At 37.0% G+C, this 16,638-nt stretch overlaps 1 protein-coding gene across 1 annotated transcript; it reads left to right on the plus strand.

Annotated features, from left to right (window-relative positions):
* Nucleotides 1–5,728: 5,728 nt before the first annotated feature.
* LOC113695693 (adenosine kinase 2) lies at nt 5,729–9,174 on the plus strand. Its single transcript, XM_027214826.2, has 12 exons — nt 5,729–5,956; nt 6,493–6,546; nt 6,652–6,698; nt 6,805–6,836; nt 6,918–7,019; nt 7,237–7,304; nt 7,727–7,803; nt 7,904–8,001; nt 8,093–8,163; nt 8,252–8,318; nt 8,396–8,579; nt 8,861–9,174. Exons 1-12 carry the CDS (start codon nt 5,871–5,873, stop codon nt 9,001–9,003), a joined length of 1,029 nt encoding a protein of 342 aa, XP_027070627.2. The 5' UTR covers nt 5,729–5,870; the 3' UTR covers nt 9,004–9,174.
* The last annotated feature ends 7,464 nt before the right edge of the window (nt 9,175–16,638 follow it).

Genomic DNA, 16,638 nt, shown 5'->3' on the forward strand with positions numbered 1-16,638 from the left:
TATTATGCTTAACTTACCATCGTAATACGTATAATTATAATTAATGCATTCACTGCATTTTAACACTTTTTCAAATAAAAGACGACATGAAACCCGCTTAATGAATGGCCAATTGGGCACCCAATAACCAAATCATTTAATTAAAGTTAGAAGACTATAGGTTCATAATTAAATTTGATTATTATACCAGTTATGAAGGTACAAGTTGTTATATTATAACAATGGTATAAAGAATAGGAGTACTTTAATTAACTAATAACAAAATTTGTTGTCAAAATAGTTGAAATTTTAGTAAGTTGTTACAAATAGATAACTCAAAAGTTGTTTGCTTTTTTCCTTTTAGTTTTGTGTTGGCTACCCTTCCCAGCCCTTAATGGCTGCACCCTGGCATACAATTTTTTTGTTTGGATAGAGAGAATTTGGGAAAAAAATTTTTGCCTCACAAATCCCAATTACCTTTTTATTTTTCCAATCACCTTTTTATCTCACACATATCGCATCACAAAAAGTGCTACAGTAAATATCTCAAATAAATCATCCAAATAAACTCTTATCCAAACAAACTCTAATATGTCTATATTTTGCTAGATTCCTATTTGCAGTCTTTTTATGATAAATCAAAGAGAATACATTACAATTTGTAAAATATTTGGAAATAGGAACAAGTTAGTGAAAATATTTTATTGATGCATACTTAGTGGCATGCAATAGCTCTAAATCTTGATATGTTTGCACTTTATTAATATCTCGCTATGCTCAAAAGTATTATGGAGTGTTTGGATTGCAGATTTTCACAAAAAAAAAAAGTTGATACTTTTTTCTATGGACACATTTTTATCTTGCATATATCAAATCGTTACAGTAATTTTTTTGTATAAAAAATTCATAAAAATGCAATCCAAACAAAGCAGTGTATATGGATATTCAGGTATTCTACTATATTTTAATTTTGGAGGCTTTTTATGATTTATCCAACCTTAATAGTGAGGTATCCTAAATTACATTGAGCTATTTGGTAATCATTATAGAATTAAAATAAATTAGGGAAACATGAGATTTGGGGGAGGATCAATAATGATGTATATTTTTAAGGGAATACTTTTACACCTTTTGCAAAATTTGAGGGGGAAAGTGTAATACTCGATAAAAACCTTTAATGTTATAATGGGACGTGAAAGGATATTTTAATTTTTGAAGAGCCAAAGTGTAATATTCAGCCAAAATCGCGAAGAGTCAATAGTACACCTTGTCACCGTTGGCCGTGAAATACGCGAACGCCCATTTTCACCTCGCTGCCCGGTACCCAGTTAACTTTCCATGCTCTGTACGGACCAATCATTTGTCTCGTCATTTTGTCTGCCAGTACGTGTCAGCTCCATATTTTTTCTCCCCGTGAATGACGAAATTTCTTCTCTACACCGTAGCGGTATTCTTTATTAGTTATATACAAAATAGGAATGATATATATCATAATTACTTTTGATGCACACTTATTTAAGTTGGAAGGTAACAAGATTTTAATAAATTTAACGTGTCATATATGAAAATAAGTTTAAAATTGGTATAAAAGCGGTACAATCTTTTAAAACTATAGTAAATTTATTCATATTTTTAGTTTCATAATTTTCAAATATGTTTGTATTATTTACATACAAATTTATATGCATAATTTTGTGAAAGACATATTTTTATGCCAAATTTTTAGTCATACTTTAAATAAAGTCTCATATAATATACATACATGTAACATTTCGTATTATTCCCGCCCTGTAATTTATTAACTGAGCGTAGGCACTCATGACTGCATAGTGAGAAGGGACAGCAACCATTTGCCTGCTACATCTGAACAAAATGTAAACGCATGCAATAAAAATATAAAGTGTTTGGCGTTGCTGTCCTAATTCGTGTAGCGTGCTGGTGACTGATGAGTTGATACAAGATGATGGTGAATAGTGAAGCCAGCTAGGTACACGCTCGTCTTTTAGCGTGAAAGATGCTTTCTACCTCTGATTTAAGGCCATTCAACCGATTGGGTTCCGGTCGAAAGCGAAAATTTTAGACTCAAATCGGTTTTAATATAGCTGGCTCGGACCCAACCTGTATATCCGATTGATTTTGAGTTTAGATTTTCAAAATTGGGTCAGGTTTGGGTCTATCTGAGAAGGAAAAAACCTCACAAAAAATAAGATTCAGAACTACCTACATATTAAGAAGTTTGAAAAAATGAATTTCAATTATTTCAAAACTAAATCCAAAAACAATCACAAATTAATATCCAAAATTGAAACAAATCAAATTACAAAACTAAATTATAAATAACTTGCAATAGTCAATCCAAAATTAACCACAAATCAATCTACAAAGTCATTACTTAATTGATAATTTGATAAAAAAAATGTATTTAGAAATATTTATATTTTATAATTATTAATATATTATTCGGGTTCGGATCGGATACGAGTCAGAATCCTATATTCCGTATTTGATCCACTTTTTTGTGTATGGGTCCAGGTATCGAAATTATTTCTCAACCTGTACTCGAAAAAATTATCGGATCCGAGTCCAAATCTGATCCGCTGACAGACCTACCGATTTACATGAACCTCATATTTTTATTGTTGAATACAAGTGTCGCTGAATATGTGCATTAATTTTTGTATCTTCCCACTACTAAACTTTGGTTTAGTGACCATCAGTCTCTTTTTGAATTATAAGTTGGAAGTTCAAACCTCACTTTGCAGTGAAAAAAAAATCAAAAGAGATGCTAGAACACCTCCTTTTGATCTAGTCAAGTATGTATATCTCGTTACCATGAATAGATTAAATTATACAAATGTTATCGCTACCCAAAAAAACTTTGTATCTAAATATTGTATTAATGTGATATCTCTATTTTATGATAATTCGTTATATTTACGGCAAGAACTATTTATCTATGTAATTGATTAATCTCTCTCTCTCTCTCTCTCTCGGTAAAAAAGAAGCTTCGTCTGAAATGGTTTTTTGTAACAACCAATTACCTTTCTTATTAGCAAATAAGATATTTGCCCTAAGTATATGTACGAATGTAATTAACTATATATTAGTCTCTAAATTAATTTTAGATTAAGTTTTGTTAATGTTGTTTTGGTTAATTACCTTAACTTTATATTGAATGTTTAAAACATTTTGTTTGGCATTCCTACATAATCCTTCATTTGTTTAGTATTCATATTGCATATTTTTTCAAATTTGGCTCATTTTAAGTTTTATGTATAACATATCCCTTTTCATTCTCAAACTCCTTTTAAATAGTTAGTTAAAATATAGTTTTATTTAAATAAATAATTGGATTTCAACATTTGTGTTAAAATATTTAATCATTCTATTGAATGCAAGATGACATGTACAATTGCATGCAAACCAAACTAGTATATATATAAAATAAAACGGGGTTTAATCATTGTTTTAGTAGGTTGTTGAGTTGACTACTCTAATTTTTGCCAAGTGAAAGCTATCTTAATTTTTTTTACCCACTTATTCATTTTTTCTTTTTCACTTCCTTAAGTATAACAACTTTCAATTAATATTTTAATTGCTTACTTTATATGAGTTTGTATTAATTACTCCATCGGAAATCTTTTTGTGAATCACTACATATGTTTCCATTTTTTATTTGTTTATGATCATGTTTTCTATCCTTATTATTTGGTTTGATTATATATTCTATTACTAAAATATGAATAATTTCCAATCTTACTAATTTTTGATTGATATGTTTATCATAAATTTCAATGAATTTATCATATCATATCAATACCATATATCTTATAATAATTCACTGTTTAATTTTCTACATGGTAAATTATTGACTTGGCTACTCTCGTATTATAGTACATAGAAGCCCTGTTTTTTTGCTATCTATACATATTTCAAAATTTATTTGCCCACTGTTTAGCGTTTTATTTTTATTTTTTTTAACACAAATCAATCTTGTCTTTTTTCCACCAACTTCCTTTCTTTAATTTTTGTAATTATTATGTTTTGCACCAATAAATATACAAGTTGAGTCGAGCTGACCTCATGAGTAGCTTGATTTGTTTAACAGCTATATTTTTTTCCGTAATGAAGCTTGTGTGACGTGTAAGGTTTGCATGAATTAGTGATTTTTTTTTTAAAATATTACACTACAAATACGTTTTCAACCGCTTTTTAATTTTTTTAACCATCTTTTCATCTCGTATATATCACATTTGCAAAAAAAGTTTTACAGTATTTTTTAAAAAATTAATATTTTATAAACACTTTTTTTTTTCAAAATTTTTTATGTGTAAAAGATGAATGGGGAAGAAAAATAAGATGTGAATGGGGATAACAATTAGTAGCGTGTGTTGAATGGTGTATTTTTTTGAGCGCTGGTATAGTTTACTGAAGATGTTTGTTTGAGAGGAAAATTTGCCAAATTAGTCTCTCATATTTAAAAACAAAAAGTTTTTTTTAGTCCTTCACATTTAAAGTTAGTTACGGAAGTTTTTTCAGATATAAAAAAGTACATCTCATTAGTTCCAAGGTTCGTTTTTGCTCGCCATTCTGATCAAAACGTGCATGCCTCTCTCACGCAGCCCATAGTTTCAAAGGTTAAAGTGAAAACCGTTTCGTTTCCTTGAGAAACGTATCAGCCAGATAGCCGCGCCACCAGAACTCCAAATATATAAATCTCGATTAAGTCAGGAAAATTTTAAATTTTTTATTCTTCAATATCATGCTGACAACGGCGCCGGCGATGAATTTGCAAAAATCAGATTGCATTTTAGCTTATATATGTTTTATTTCCTCTTTAGATTGCAGCTAAACTCTTGCTTAACACAACCGACAAATTGCTCATCCAAGAAGCAAGTAAAGCAGCCCAAAACAAATTATCCTTTTCGAATTATTCTTTTTTTGCTCAGCTTTCAGTCAATTGATAGTTTTGAACAAGTCAAGTATTTTTGACACCAATTAACTGCACATTAGAGGATTATATCACTTGAAACGGCGGCAAGTACGATTTACTTAAAATGTAAAAATATCACATATTAAGAACCAAATTTCACTCCATACCAATTTTCTTAGATGTCTTTTCTAGACTTCTAGCTCTTCCTCTACTACTTGTAGGTGATTGTACTAAAATTTTCTTGTTTTATTTGAGAGTTGGTGACCTACAATTAGGATTTTTGTGCCTAAAAAAATAGGGGGAAGAGGAAGAAAGGATTGGTGGTTTATATATATATATATTTAAAAAAAGAGGAAACAAAGTTTGTTTTTATTTTAGCCCTTCAAATTATGGGCATGTGAGAGAGACATGCATTTTTTGGTTGGAAAAGTTAGAAAATGAGTTTTGAAACCAATCATGCGGACATTTTTGTATTTGAGAAACTATTATGTTTGATTTCAAATGTGAGGGACTAAAAAATTTTTTTTTTTTTTCTGAATATGCGAGAAATCAATTTGGTAAATTTAGCTGTTCAAAGCACACAAAACACGTTTTGAAAGAACCCCGGAATTTACCGACACCTCAAGTGCACTACCATTACCAAGGCATGCTGGTTGCTGGGGGGAAAAAAATCACAAAAATAAAATCAAGGGGATCCAGCCTGGAAATCAAAATCTGGTAAAGGTCCTGCCCGCTGTCACTCTCCTCACCCACCCCGCCTCTCATCACACAGTCCCTCCAATATTAAGCCTGTTGCCTCTTTATTTTCTCTATATATACATAGGCCAAAACTCACATGCGCTCGCCATTGTACCGACGTCTTCTCGCCCCCACTACCTACCACAACTAATCCTCTGGCTTGTTAGCTATTTTCTGTGGTAGCCCTATTAGCAGAGGAAAAAAATAATTGCAGGAGAAAATGGCAGCCGAGGAAGGAATACTTTTAGGAATGGGGAATCCCCTCTTGGATATCTCCTCCGTTGTGGACCAGGAGTTCTTGGACAAGTGAGATTCCACTACTTCCTTTTTGTTTTTCTGTATCTTTTGCAGACCAGATCCATCGAGCTTTGCATTTTCTTTGGCATTCATTTTGATGGCTTTTATTTTTGTCGATTATATAAACGTTCGGTTTGGATTAGTGCTTCTTCATGAGGGATCTACCTATTTATTTTTCTGGTTTTATAGTTGATAGATCTAGGGACCTGGAATTGGGGTAGCTGGTTTACACATTTTTCTTGGCGTGTCTGTACTCTGAGCTCGTTTTTACGGATCTTTGATTTGAGTAGCATAGCTCAACAACTTCTGATCCAATAATATGGTCTGGGGAGAACGCATTGCCTGATGCAGGTCTTTTTTTTTTTTTGGCTGCAGTTAGGCCCTTTTTTTGCACGTGACGTTGTATATGGATGTAGCTTTTAAGTTTGTAGAATTTTGTGGATGTAGCTTTTGTGGGTTGTGGTGCCAATTGATGCTTACCTTATGATTGCTTGGTGTGACACTGTGATGGAGTTTTGATTGCCTGCTTTAATATGTTGTAACAGATATGATATAAAGCTGAATGATGCCATTCTTGCAGAGGAGAAGCACTTGCCAATGTAAGTAATCTGGATTTATGTAATTTTATTCTATAAGCTTGCTGAAAGGGCATGTTTCACCTTAAGAATCCTCTGAATAAGCTCCCCATTGGTTCACCATCTCAGGTATGAAGAGATGGCATCGAAGTTTAATGTAGAATATATTGCTGGAGGTAATTTTCTGATGTCACCGATTTAACTCTTACAAGCTCATTGCTCTGGAATATTATAATGAGCACTGCCCTTTCCTGACTAATGTTATTTTTTTTAACATTTTAGGCGCCACACAAAATTCAATCAGGGTTGCTCAGGTATGTTTATGTTCCATTCTTTAGGCACTATTTGAGTGTCTAGCTATTTCAGAAGACTAACTGGCAGTTTGTTGTCTGCAGTGGATGCTTCAAATTCCTGCGGTAACCAGTTACATGGGTTGCATTGGAAAAGACAAGTTTGGGGAGGAAATGAAGAAAAACTCTGCACAAGCTGGTGTAAATGTAATGTCACACATCTGATTTATCTGCCTCTCTTATGCATAATGCATAGACTAGCTTTGTTATTTCAGTTACAAGATTATGGGTCACATTTGCTCTTTGAACCTAATCTCGGTATTCTGTATATTTAGTTCAGTTTTACTCTGTTTTATAATCAACAGAAATCCAGAGTACCTTGAATAACATTAAATTATACTCTCCCTGTTCCATTTGTGTTTAGGTTCATTATTATGAGGACGAGTCTGCTCCAACGGGTACTTGTGCTGTTTGTGTTGTTGGTGGTGAAAGGTCAGTTTTGCTGAAAATGGTTTAGACAGAATAGTTTGTAAACTTGTCCTGAACTATCCCTGCTACTAAGAACTATCGTCCACAGGGGAAGTGAAAAGTGAAAATATTTACCTTGTCTTTTACTGGGTTAGTGTGGTAGTAATGTGCTTTTCTGCAGACAGCTATATGTCGACATTTCTGATGATCATAAATTTGTTGTTGTAAACAAATTTAGGATATCTAAATATCTTCTTCTTCTTCACATATCAGCTCCCTTCTCAACAAAAAGGATCTTCTTCCCCATTTTTAAATTGTCTCTTCATTGCTGTCATGCTTGTTGTGCCTGATCTGACAGTTAGCAGATGTCTTATTCCTTTCTTTCATGAAGTTTAGACTGTTATTAACAGACTGGATTGATAAGAATACAAATAAACCCTATGCAGGTCACTTGTTGCTAACTTGTCAGCTGCAAACTGCTATAAATCTGAACACCTGAAGAGACCAGAAAATTGGGCCTTAGGTAAGCATTTTTTCTGTTTCTGTTTCTGTTTCTTTTTCCATTTACAGGTTATATTCTCTTGTGATCTGATATCTGATCTGTTCTCTTGGTATTTGGGCAGTTGAAAAGGCCAAGTACTACTATATTGCTGGATTCTTCCTCACTGTTTCCCCAGAGTCTATCCTGCTTGTTGCTGAGCATGCAGCTGCAAAGAACAAGGTAAAACTTTTGACCTCATAGCTAATCCCTTCATTTGTGTTATGCTAGCAGGCTTTGTTTAAGACAGCTCCAACATTTAATGCATCTGCAGGTTTTCATGATGAACCTTTCTGCTCCATTTATTTGTGAATTTTTCAAGGATGTACAAGAAAAAGTTCTTCCGTAAGGCTGATGTTTTTGTAATTTTTAAAGTTTTGAGGTATGAATCCATTAGGAAGCAGATTAGCCAATGGCTTGTTTTTGAGTGTAGGTATATGGACTATGTTTTTGGAAATGAGACAGAAGCAAGAACCTTTTCAAAAGTCCATGGCTGGGAGGTAACGACTAGATACATGGCAGTTGATTTGTTTGATATATCAAATTTTATGGTGGAACTAACTGCTGGAATGTGCAGACTGATAATGTTGAAGAAATAGCTGTGAAAATTTCACAATGGCCCAAGGCATCAGGAACCCACAAAAGAATCACTGTCATTACTCAGGGTGCTGATCCAGTTGTTGTTGCAGAGGATGGGAAGGTCAAGCTGTTCCCTGTGATAAAATTGCCAAAAGAGCAACTTGTCGATACCAATGGGGCAGGTATGCACTTTGTTTTGTTTTTTTCTCTTTTTACCTCATTTACGCATTACCAGCTTACTCAAGAAAAATCACATGAGAAACAAGCTCAGGAGCTTATATCAGCATGCCATATACCGGTTAATACAGATACTCCATCAATAGTTTCTGGTATTAAGGACAACCCCAGTCTAAGAGCACCAAGTCTATTTGTTTATCTAATTATTTTGCATTACAGCTATAAGCTTGTCACTTTTGCCATTTTCGTACTTGTAAGTTCAGCCTTTTTCCTGCATTTTTCCCAGGTGATGCTTTTGTTGGAGGGTTTTTGTCACAATTGGTTCGAGAGAAACCCATTGAGGATTGCGTTAGGGGTGGTTGCTATGCAGCAAATGTCATCATTCAGCGGTCTGGCTGCACCTACCCTGAGAAGCCTGATTTTAATTAAGGCATCATTTTTTATTTAATTCAAGTAGTTTCTCTTTTTCTTTATGCATTTGGCCTATTGTGAAACTCATTGTTGGCATAGTCCTACATCTATTTGCTCCGCTCATCTTGGTTGCACTATTTCCTCGATTTTCACCTAATGATCAACGGGATTCGTTTGTTACCCATCTTATTAGATGCGTATTCTTCTTATTGTTGGTGACATTCCTATAGTTGTCAACTATTTGGAGGGCACACTAGCTGCTTGTCTCCAATGGTTTTATAAATTGATCATATTACTATTGTACACGGATTATTTTGTTGGCCAGTTTATGTTTCTTGATATGAAGCCCTGCCTCTAGACTGTTTTTCGATGCAAGTCGGTGTCTGTCGTCGGGGGGAAATGAATCGCTGTTTGTTAAGATTCCATTTTCCGGTGTGCACCCAAGGGGAATTACAAGTCTACGGAGCCAGGATCATGTTGCGCAAAAAGTCATTTTATTATTACCCATTTACTGCTTATGAAAAATTGGCGAGTTGGATGAGATAATATGTGTTTCATTTTCGCCACGATCTAACACGGCAGAGACCATTTTCGCAAACTAGAAACAAATACTTGTTCCCCAAAAAAAACTGTAGCGCCATAGCTAAGTTAATCATCCCGAGAAACAAAAGATAATTAGAATGGAAATTCATGATTCAGTAGCCAAATGACTCGTGTGGGGTCGACGAGGACTTGCTAATTAAAGCTGAAAGGCTTGTCAATAGACCAGGCCGAGATGATCGAGATGGGTTATGTCAGATTTTGCGGGGAGCTGTAGTTAAGATTGGGCCGGGTAGGATCTTAAGCGATTACGGCTGCCTCATCTAGTTGATTCCAAGACAAAGGGGAAAGCAGGTCCCATTCAAGTCTTCATTAACTAAGCTGTAGCTATTAAAGAGGCAAGCTTCCTCAAATACCAAAAATGACTCACCTTGATCAGCTCCCAATCGGGACAATTCATTAGCCCGCGTCTGCTAGTCTGTGTTAGGGCTTGAGATCCTAATGGCCGGAATATCCACCGGAATCCAAGAGTAAAGGTGCTGGACGAGAGGAATGAGAAGCGAGAGAGAGAGAGAGTGAGTGAGAGCAAAAGGAAAGAGAGAGAAAAAGAGAGTATAACCGAAGGGAGGAGAGGGAAACATATTAACCAACTTGGTAATAATTGTTCAATTGATTTCTGTTACAAAGCTAGGGCTTGATACAAAAATATCACTAACTAACTACTATTAATGGCTAACGGACAGCTTAAAGTAGGACGGCATCGTTTCGTGCATCCTTCAGTGTCCTTGGCCAAAACGCACGCTTTATTGAATTAAACGACAATATGTCAAAAATTAGTTCCTGACAACTCCTCCCCCTTAAGGCAAAGCTTGTCCTCAAGCTTGAAAGTTTGGGAATTGCTTGTCAATGAAAGACTTATCCTCCCAAGAAGATTCCGATTTCAGCAGGTGATTCCATTTCACCAAATATTGGATCACAGGCTGCGAGTTCCTCATGGTAGCTCTCCTCCGGAGGACTTTCTCAGGCTCCAGCAAGCATTGGTCAGCTAAATCTACAGCTGGTAAGGTAGGCTCAACAGCTTAGGTGTTCCCAACTCTCTTCTCTAATAAAGACACATGGAAAACGGGATGGATTCTAGCTCTGTTAGGTAGTAACAACTTGTAGGCGACTGCCCCAACCTTGGCCACAATCTGGAAGGGTCCATAGAACTTAGCATTGAGCTTCAAACACCTTCGGACGGCCACTGTCTGCTATCTATACGACTGCAACTTGAGGAATACCCAGTCTCCAACCTGTAGAGTCCTCTCTGTCCTGTGCTTGTCTGCAAAAAACTTCATGTGATTCTGACCTTTGGCCAGGTTCTCTTTGATGAGGGACAGTACTTGGAGTCTATCCTGTAACATGCTAGCTGGAGCAGGTATGACACTATCATGAAATGGCCCAGGAATGTGGTTTGGTTTATACCCGTACAGTGCTTCAAAAGGAGTGACTTGCAAATTGGTGTGGAAGTTGGTATTGTACCATAGTTCAGCCGTAGGTAACCAACTACTCCGGTGAGTAGAATGGTCACTGCACATGCATCTGAGGTAGTTCTTTAAGCATTGGTTTACCCACTCACTTTACCCATCAGATTGAGGGTGGTAAGAAGAACTATAGTGTAAGCTAATCCCCAGCATGTGGAACAGCTCCTGCCAGAATCTGCTAATAAAGATCTTGTCCCTATCTGAGATTATGGACTCTGGCAAGCCATGTAGCTTGCAAACATTGTCAAGGAAAACCTGAGCTATCTGTTGGGCTATGTAAGGGTGTGTGAGTCGTATAAAGTGACTGAATTTGGTGAGGCAATCCACCATTACCAAGATGGTATCATAGCCTTAAGATGAGGGTAGCTGCTCAATAAAATCTATGGAAATGTGTGACCAAGCCTGCTGAGGTATGGGGATGGGTTGCAATAATCCAGGATAGGGAACAGTCTTGTGCTTGTTGCGCTAGCATGTGTCACAGGATTGTACAAACTGAATGACATCCTTCTTAATCCCCGGTCAGTGAAAAATAGCATGTATTCTTTGTAAGTACCCTCGTTGACCAGAGTGTCCTCTCACTGCCGAATCATGCAATGCTTTGATTAGGTCGTGCCTAATATTGTTGGCAGATCCCACATATAACTTCCCTTTAAATTTCAGCAACCCCTGCTGGTCCAAGTGATAATCAGGATCAGTAGTACAGTTCATGAGCCGTTGAGCTATCTTCTGCAGAGCTACTGGATCACTCTCATAACTCTCAACCAGCTCCTGTATCCAAACTGGTTGTACTGTGGAAATGGCACACAAGTGATGTGCTGAGGTGTGGTAGTCACTGGTTTTCTCCACTCTCCTTCTAGATAGAGCATCCGCTGCCCCCATTGTCGGAGCCTTTCTTGTACTGAATCTCATAATCCAAGCCCAGCAATTTGGTGAGCCACTTGTGCTACAAGGGGTGTGTAAGCCTTTGTTCCAGTAAGTGCTTGAGAGCCTGATGATCCGTCTTTATGACAAAGTGATGACCCACTAAGTAGTGCTTTCATTTGGTAATTGCTAGCACCAAAGCATAAAGTTCTTATTCATACACAGATAATCCCAAGTTTTGAGGAGACAAGGCTTTACTGAGGAATGTGATGGGACGACCTTGCTGCATTAGAACTGCTCCAATTCCCACGCCACAGACATCAGTTTCGATTACAAAAGGAAGCTCAAAGTTGGGCATGCTGAGTACTGGTACAGTAGTCATGGCTTTCTTGAGGTCCTCGAAGGCCATCTGGGCTTTATGGTCCCATACAAAGCCTTCTTTCTTAAGTAGTTGTGTCAAAGGTTTGCAGATCAACCCGTACCCCTTGATAAATTTTCTATAGTACCCAATCAATCCTAAGAAACCCCTCAATTTCTTGACTGTCTTAGGTATAGGCCAAGCCCTGATGCAATCAACTTTGGCTGAATCCATACTCACCCCAACATCAGAAATCACATGTCCCAAGTACTCTATAGATATTTGAGCAAATGAGCATTTAAATTTCTTACAATAGACTGGTTTTCAATCAGAACCTTAAGAACTGCTTGCAGATGTTGTATATGTAACTCTAAAGTAGGGCTATAAATCAGGATGTCATCAAAAAATACTAGCACAAACTTCCTTAAGAAATGCTGAAGTATCCTGTTCATCAATGATTGGAATGTGGCTGGTGCATTTGTTAATTCAAAGGGCATTATCAGGAACTCAAAGTGTCCATGGTGTGTTTGGAAAGCAGTCTTGTGAGTGTCTACTGCTTTAACTCTCAGTTGGTGATAGCCAGCCTTGAGGTCCAGTTTAGACATGTATTTGGTGCCATGCAATTCGTCCAATAACTCATCAATATTAGGGATGTGAAATATATCCTTAATGGTCATGTCATTCAACTTCCTATAGTCTATGCACAGCCTCCAGGAATTGTCTTTCTTCTTAACTAACAACATAGGTGAGACAAATGGACTTGTACTATGTATAATGATCCCATTGGTGAGCATTTTAGCTATTTGCTTGTCAATTTCAGATTTATGGGAATAAGGGTACCTGTAAGGTTTGAGTTTGAAAGGTTCAGCCCCTGATTTGAGGTTGATCTGATGATCTAGCTCCCTTTCTGGAGGTAGACCTGTTGGTGTAGCAAACACCTGGAAATATTGACGCAGGACCTCCTCTATTGGCTCTAGGATGTCTCGTATCTGATCACCTTTGAGCTCCATATGGAGGGATGCACTCTCCCTGCACTTCTCCTGAATGAATGTCCTGAGATCCTTTCCCCTTACTAGCTCCATTGCAGGCTGGTTAATAAATCCTTGGAGATGGAGTAGCTCCCCCTACTACTGAGGGCAATACTGAGAGTGTGAAGGTCAAAGGTGATAAGACTAAATTAGCACATCCAGCCTACCCCAAGGATGATGTCCCATTCTCCTAGTTCCATCACCTTCAAATCGAATTGGAAGTGATAATCCTGTATATACTATGCTACTTTGAGGCAGATGGCTCCACTTGTGATATCTGTCCCATCCGCTAGTGTTACAATGAAGGGATTCACAGTTTGGTAAGGCAGGTGCAACAAACTGGCTAGCCTATGGTGGATGAAGCTATTAGAGCTCCCGGTATCGGCCAAGATCTTGACTGGTAAGCCCCCCATATTGCCCAGCAACATTATCGACTTCCTCCTGATGGGCCCTGACAATGCATTCAATGACACTTCTGCAAGTTTGCCCACTCTACCTATTTGTTCATCTTGCTCTCCTATTGCGTCCTCAAACATTGTCAGTTCCTCCTTCTCAATCCCTATACAATTCAGATTTTCAGGTTTGCACTGATGTTCCACCCCAAACCTCTTACCACATCTGTAACACAGATTATGCTTTCGCCTATACTGCAGTTCTTCCGCTGATATCCTTCTCACCTCCTTATGTATTGACTCAGTCTTCCTAGTGTTAAGGACAATTGCTGGAAGTTTGTAGGGATTGGAATGGTTCTGACCACTTACCTGGTTTTTGTACATACCAAACTTGGGTTCTAGAGCAACCTTGGTAGGAGGTTTGGACTGTTTAGATTGAATTTTCAGGCGTACTCCTGCAACTTGGCTACCTCAAATGCCTTAGGCAGGGATTGAGGTTTAAACATCTTAGCCATGGTCTTGATCTCATTTTTGAGACCGCTAATGAAGCTGGAAACAAAATAAGATTCGTCTAGTCTGGGATTTCTAATTAGCATTAGTGTTTTTAGTTTTTCAAACTTTTCTTCGTACTCTTTCACTGTCCCTTTTTGCTGCAATTTGTTGAATTCTCCCACTACGTCAAGGGAACCCTTCCCAGAAAACCTCTTACACAATAGTTCCCCAAACTTTTTCCAGGACAACTCAGGCCTGGCCAGTTTCACACCCTGAAGCCAATTGTCGGTTTTCCCTTCTAGGAACATTTCAACTAAATCTACTTTTTACCTCGCGGGAATTTGGTAGTTCAGGAAGTACTTTTGGCACTTTCTTAACCACTCCTTAGGGTTACCCGAAGAAAATGTAAGAATTTCCATCCTTGGTAGATTAGCCAGATACATTCTTGCTCCAGACTCTTGCTGGTGGTTTGGCGGCTTCATTGGGGACATCAACCTCAAATGTGAGAGAGGCGTTGGCAGGAGAGGCTCCGATGCTCCGTTTTCACTGTCCACGACTCCTTTCTCCTTCATCATCACCTTCAACAACGTGCTAAGCTTTTGCTCCATTTTATTGAATTTCTGATCCAAGGTTCCTACTACTACCTCCAATCTTGAACTACTTTGTTCGATTTCAGTGCGAAGCTTCTGCTGTAATTCCTCATGGCCGGAGGTCTGAAATGCGGCCATGGTTTCCGTCAGCTCTTGCAGCTTGCCTTCTTGTCTCTTAAGCTGTTCCTTCAACGATCGATACCTGGTGTTCTCAGCCATGGAAGTGTCACAGCAGCCAAGGATCGGCGGCTCTGATACCAAATGTTAAGGCATGAGATTCTAATGGCCAGAATATCCACCGGAATCCAAGAGTAAAGGTGCTGGATGAGAGGAATGAAAAGAGAGAGTGTGTGTGTGAGAGAGAAAAAGGAAAGATAGAGAAAAATAGCGTATAACCGAAGGGAAGAGAGGGAAACGGGTTAACCAACTTGGTAATAATTGTTCAACTGATTTCTGTTACAAAGCTAGAGCTTTATACGAAAATATCACTAACTAACTACAATTAATGGCTAACGGACAGCTTAAAGTAGGACGACATCATTTCGTGCATCATTCGGTGCCTTTGGCCAGAACGCACGCTTTATTGAATTAAACGACACTATGCCAAAAATCAGTTCCTGACAGCCTGCTACTCGCGACTTCGATAGCAATATTCACCTTCCATCGCTATGTCGCCCTCCACTCACACCGTCTGGATTCAAGTCTGAAAGTGCCCATGAGGGCGAGTTTTTAGCTCTAATTTTTCGTGTTTCTTGTTTGTCGTTGATAATTAGGAGAAAAAGTTAGAATAAATCTTATACACGCTATCAATGTAGAGAACGTTAATTTAAAAAATTATAGTACAATGTGGATGAGTTTTATATTTTAACATCTATGGTACGAGTTTGACTTTTTTTTTTCTCCATTTCATTGGTAATGTGTTAATCTAGAATTGGATTCGTATTTTCTCACACAAAAACACCATATTCATATTTGGCTACTTTTTTTTTTTTTGGGACTGTTGTCGTTTTCTGTTGTTACTGAGATTCGTAGAATCAATAGACAATTAAGTCTAATACAAATTGAGATTAATACAAACACCTCACACTATGGCAGCGTCTCAACTTGCCACGCTATTCCTACACAAAGGCTGCTGGCACTAGGAAAGGATGTTTAATGGAGATCCAATACATCTCTATCGAGCGGCAAATTTCTATGAATAATAATGAATTCAAAAAAAATATCACAATTTTGGTGTTTGCAGGATTATATGTTCTCCTTACTTAGGATCTCCGCATTCATGAAATGCTGCGATCATGAAATATTTTTTCCTTTTGAACTTTTTGTGCCAGACCGTTGCAGAAAAAATTGTGGGAATATTTTTTTTCAAATTTTCATATTTCATTGGCTGCATCCCTTTGGATGTGTCGAAGAATTTTTTTTTAAAAATATTTGTAGTCGCGTGCATCCATGGACTGTTTTAAATTTTTCTAGAAAAAATTTCCTACATAAAAAAAATTCTCCCAATCTGATACCAACAAAAAATTGAAAAGAAAACAATATTTTATGATTGTCGCATTTTCGACTCTAAATAGAAAATAAAATCAAAATTGTGATGTTTTTTGAAACGATCATTTTGGTAGAAATTTGCCCAATCTAACGTCTACTCCCCATTGGAGTTGATTCCAAAGTTAGGAAAAACAAACAATGAAACCAACTAAAACCTCACCCTCCCCCCAAAATGAGTAAATTTTATATATACTATCAGCGTATACATTCTCATGCTTGGATGGATGTCATATGAGCAAATTTTGATTTTTAAATGCAAATTTTGCATATATATCATATATCTAATGGTGATAGTATACACACTGACAATGTATATAAGAT

The sequence above is a fragment of the Coffea arabica genome, chromosome 6c, assembly GCF_036785885.1.
Source record: "Coffea arabica cultivar ET-39 chromosome 6c, Coffea Arabica ET-39 HiFi, whole genome shotgun sequence".
Taxonomy (NCBI): Eukaryota; Viridiplantae; Streptophyta; class Magnoliopsida; order Gentianales; family Rubiaceae; genus Coffea; species Coffea arabica.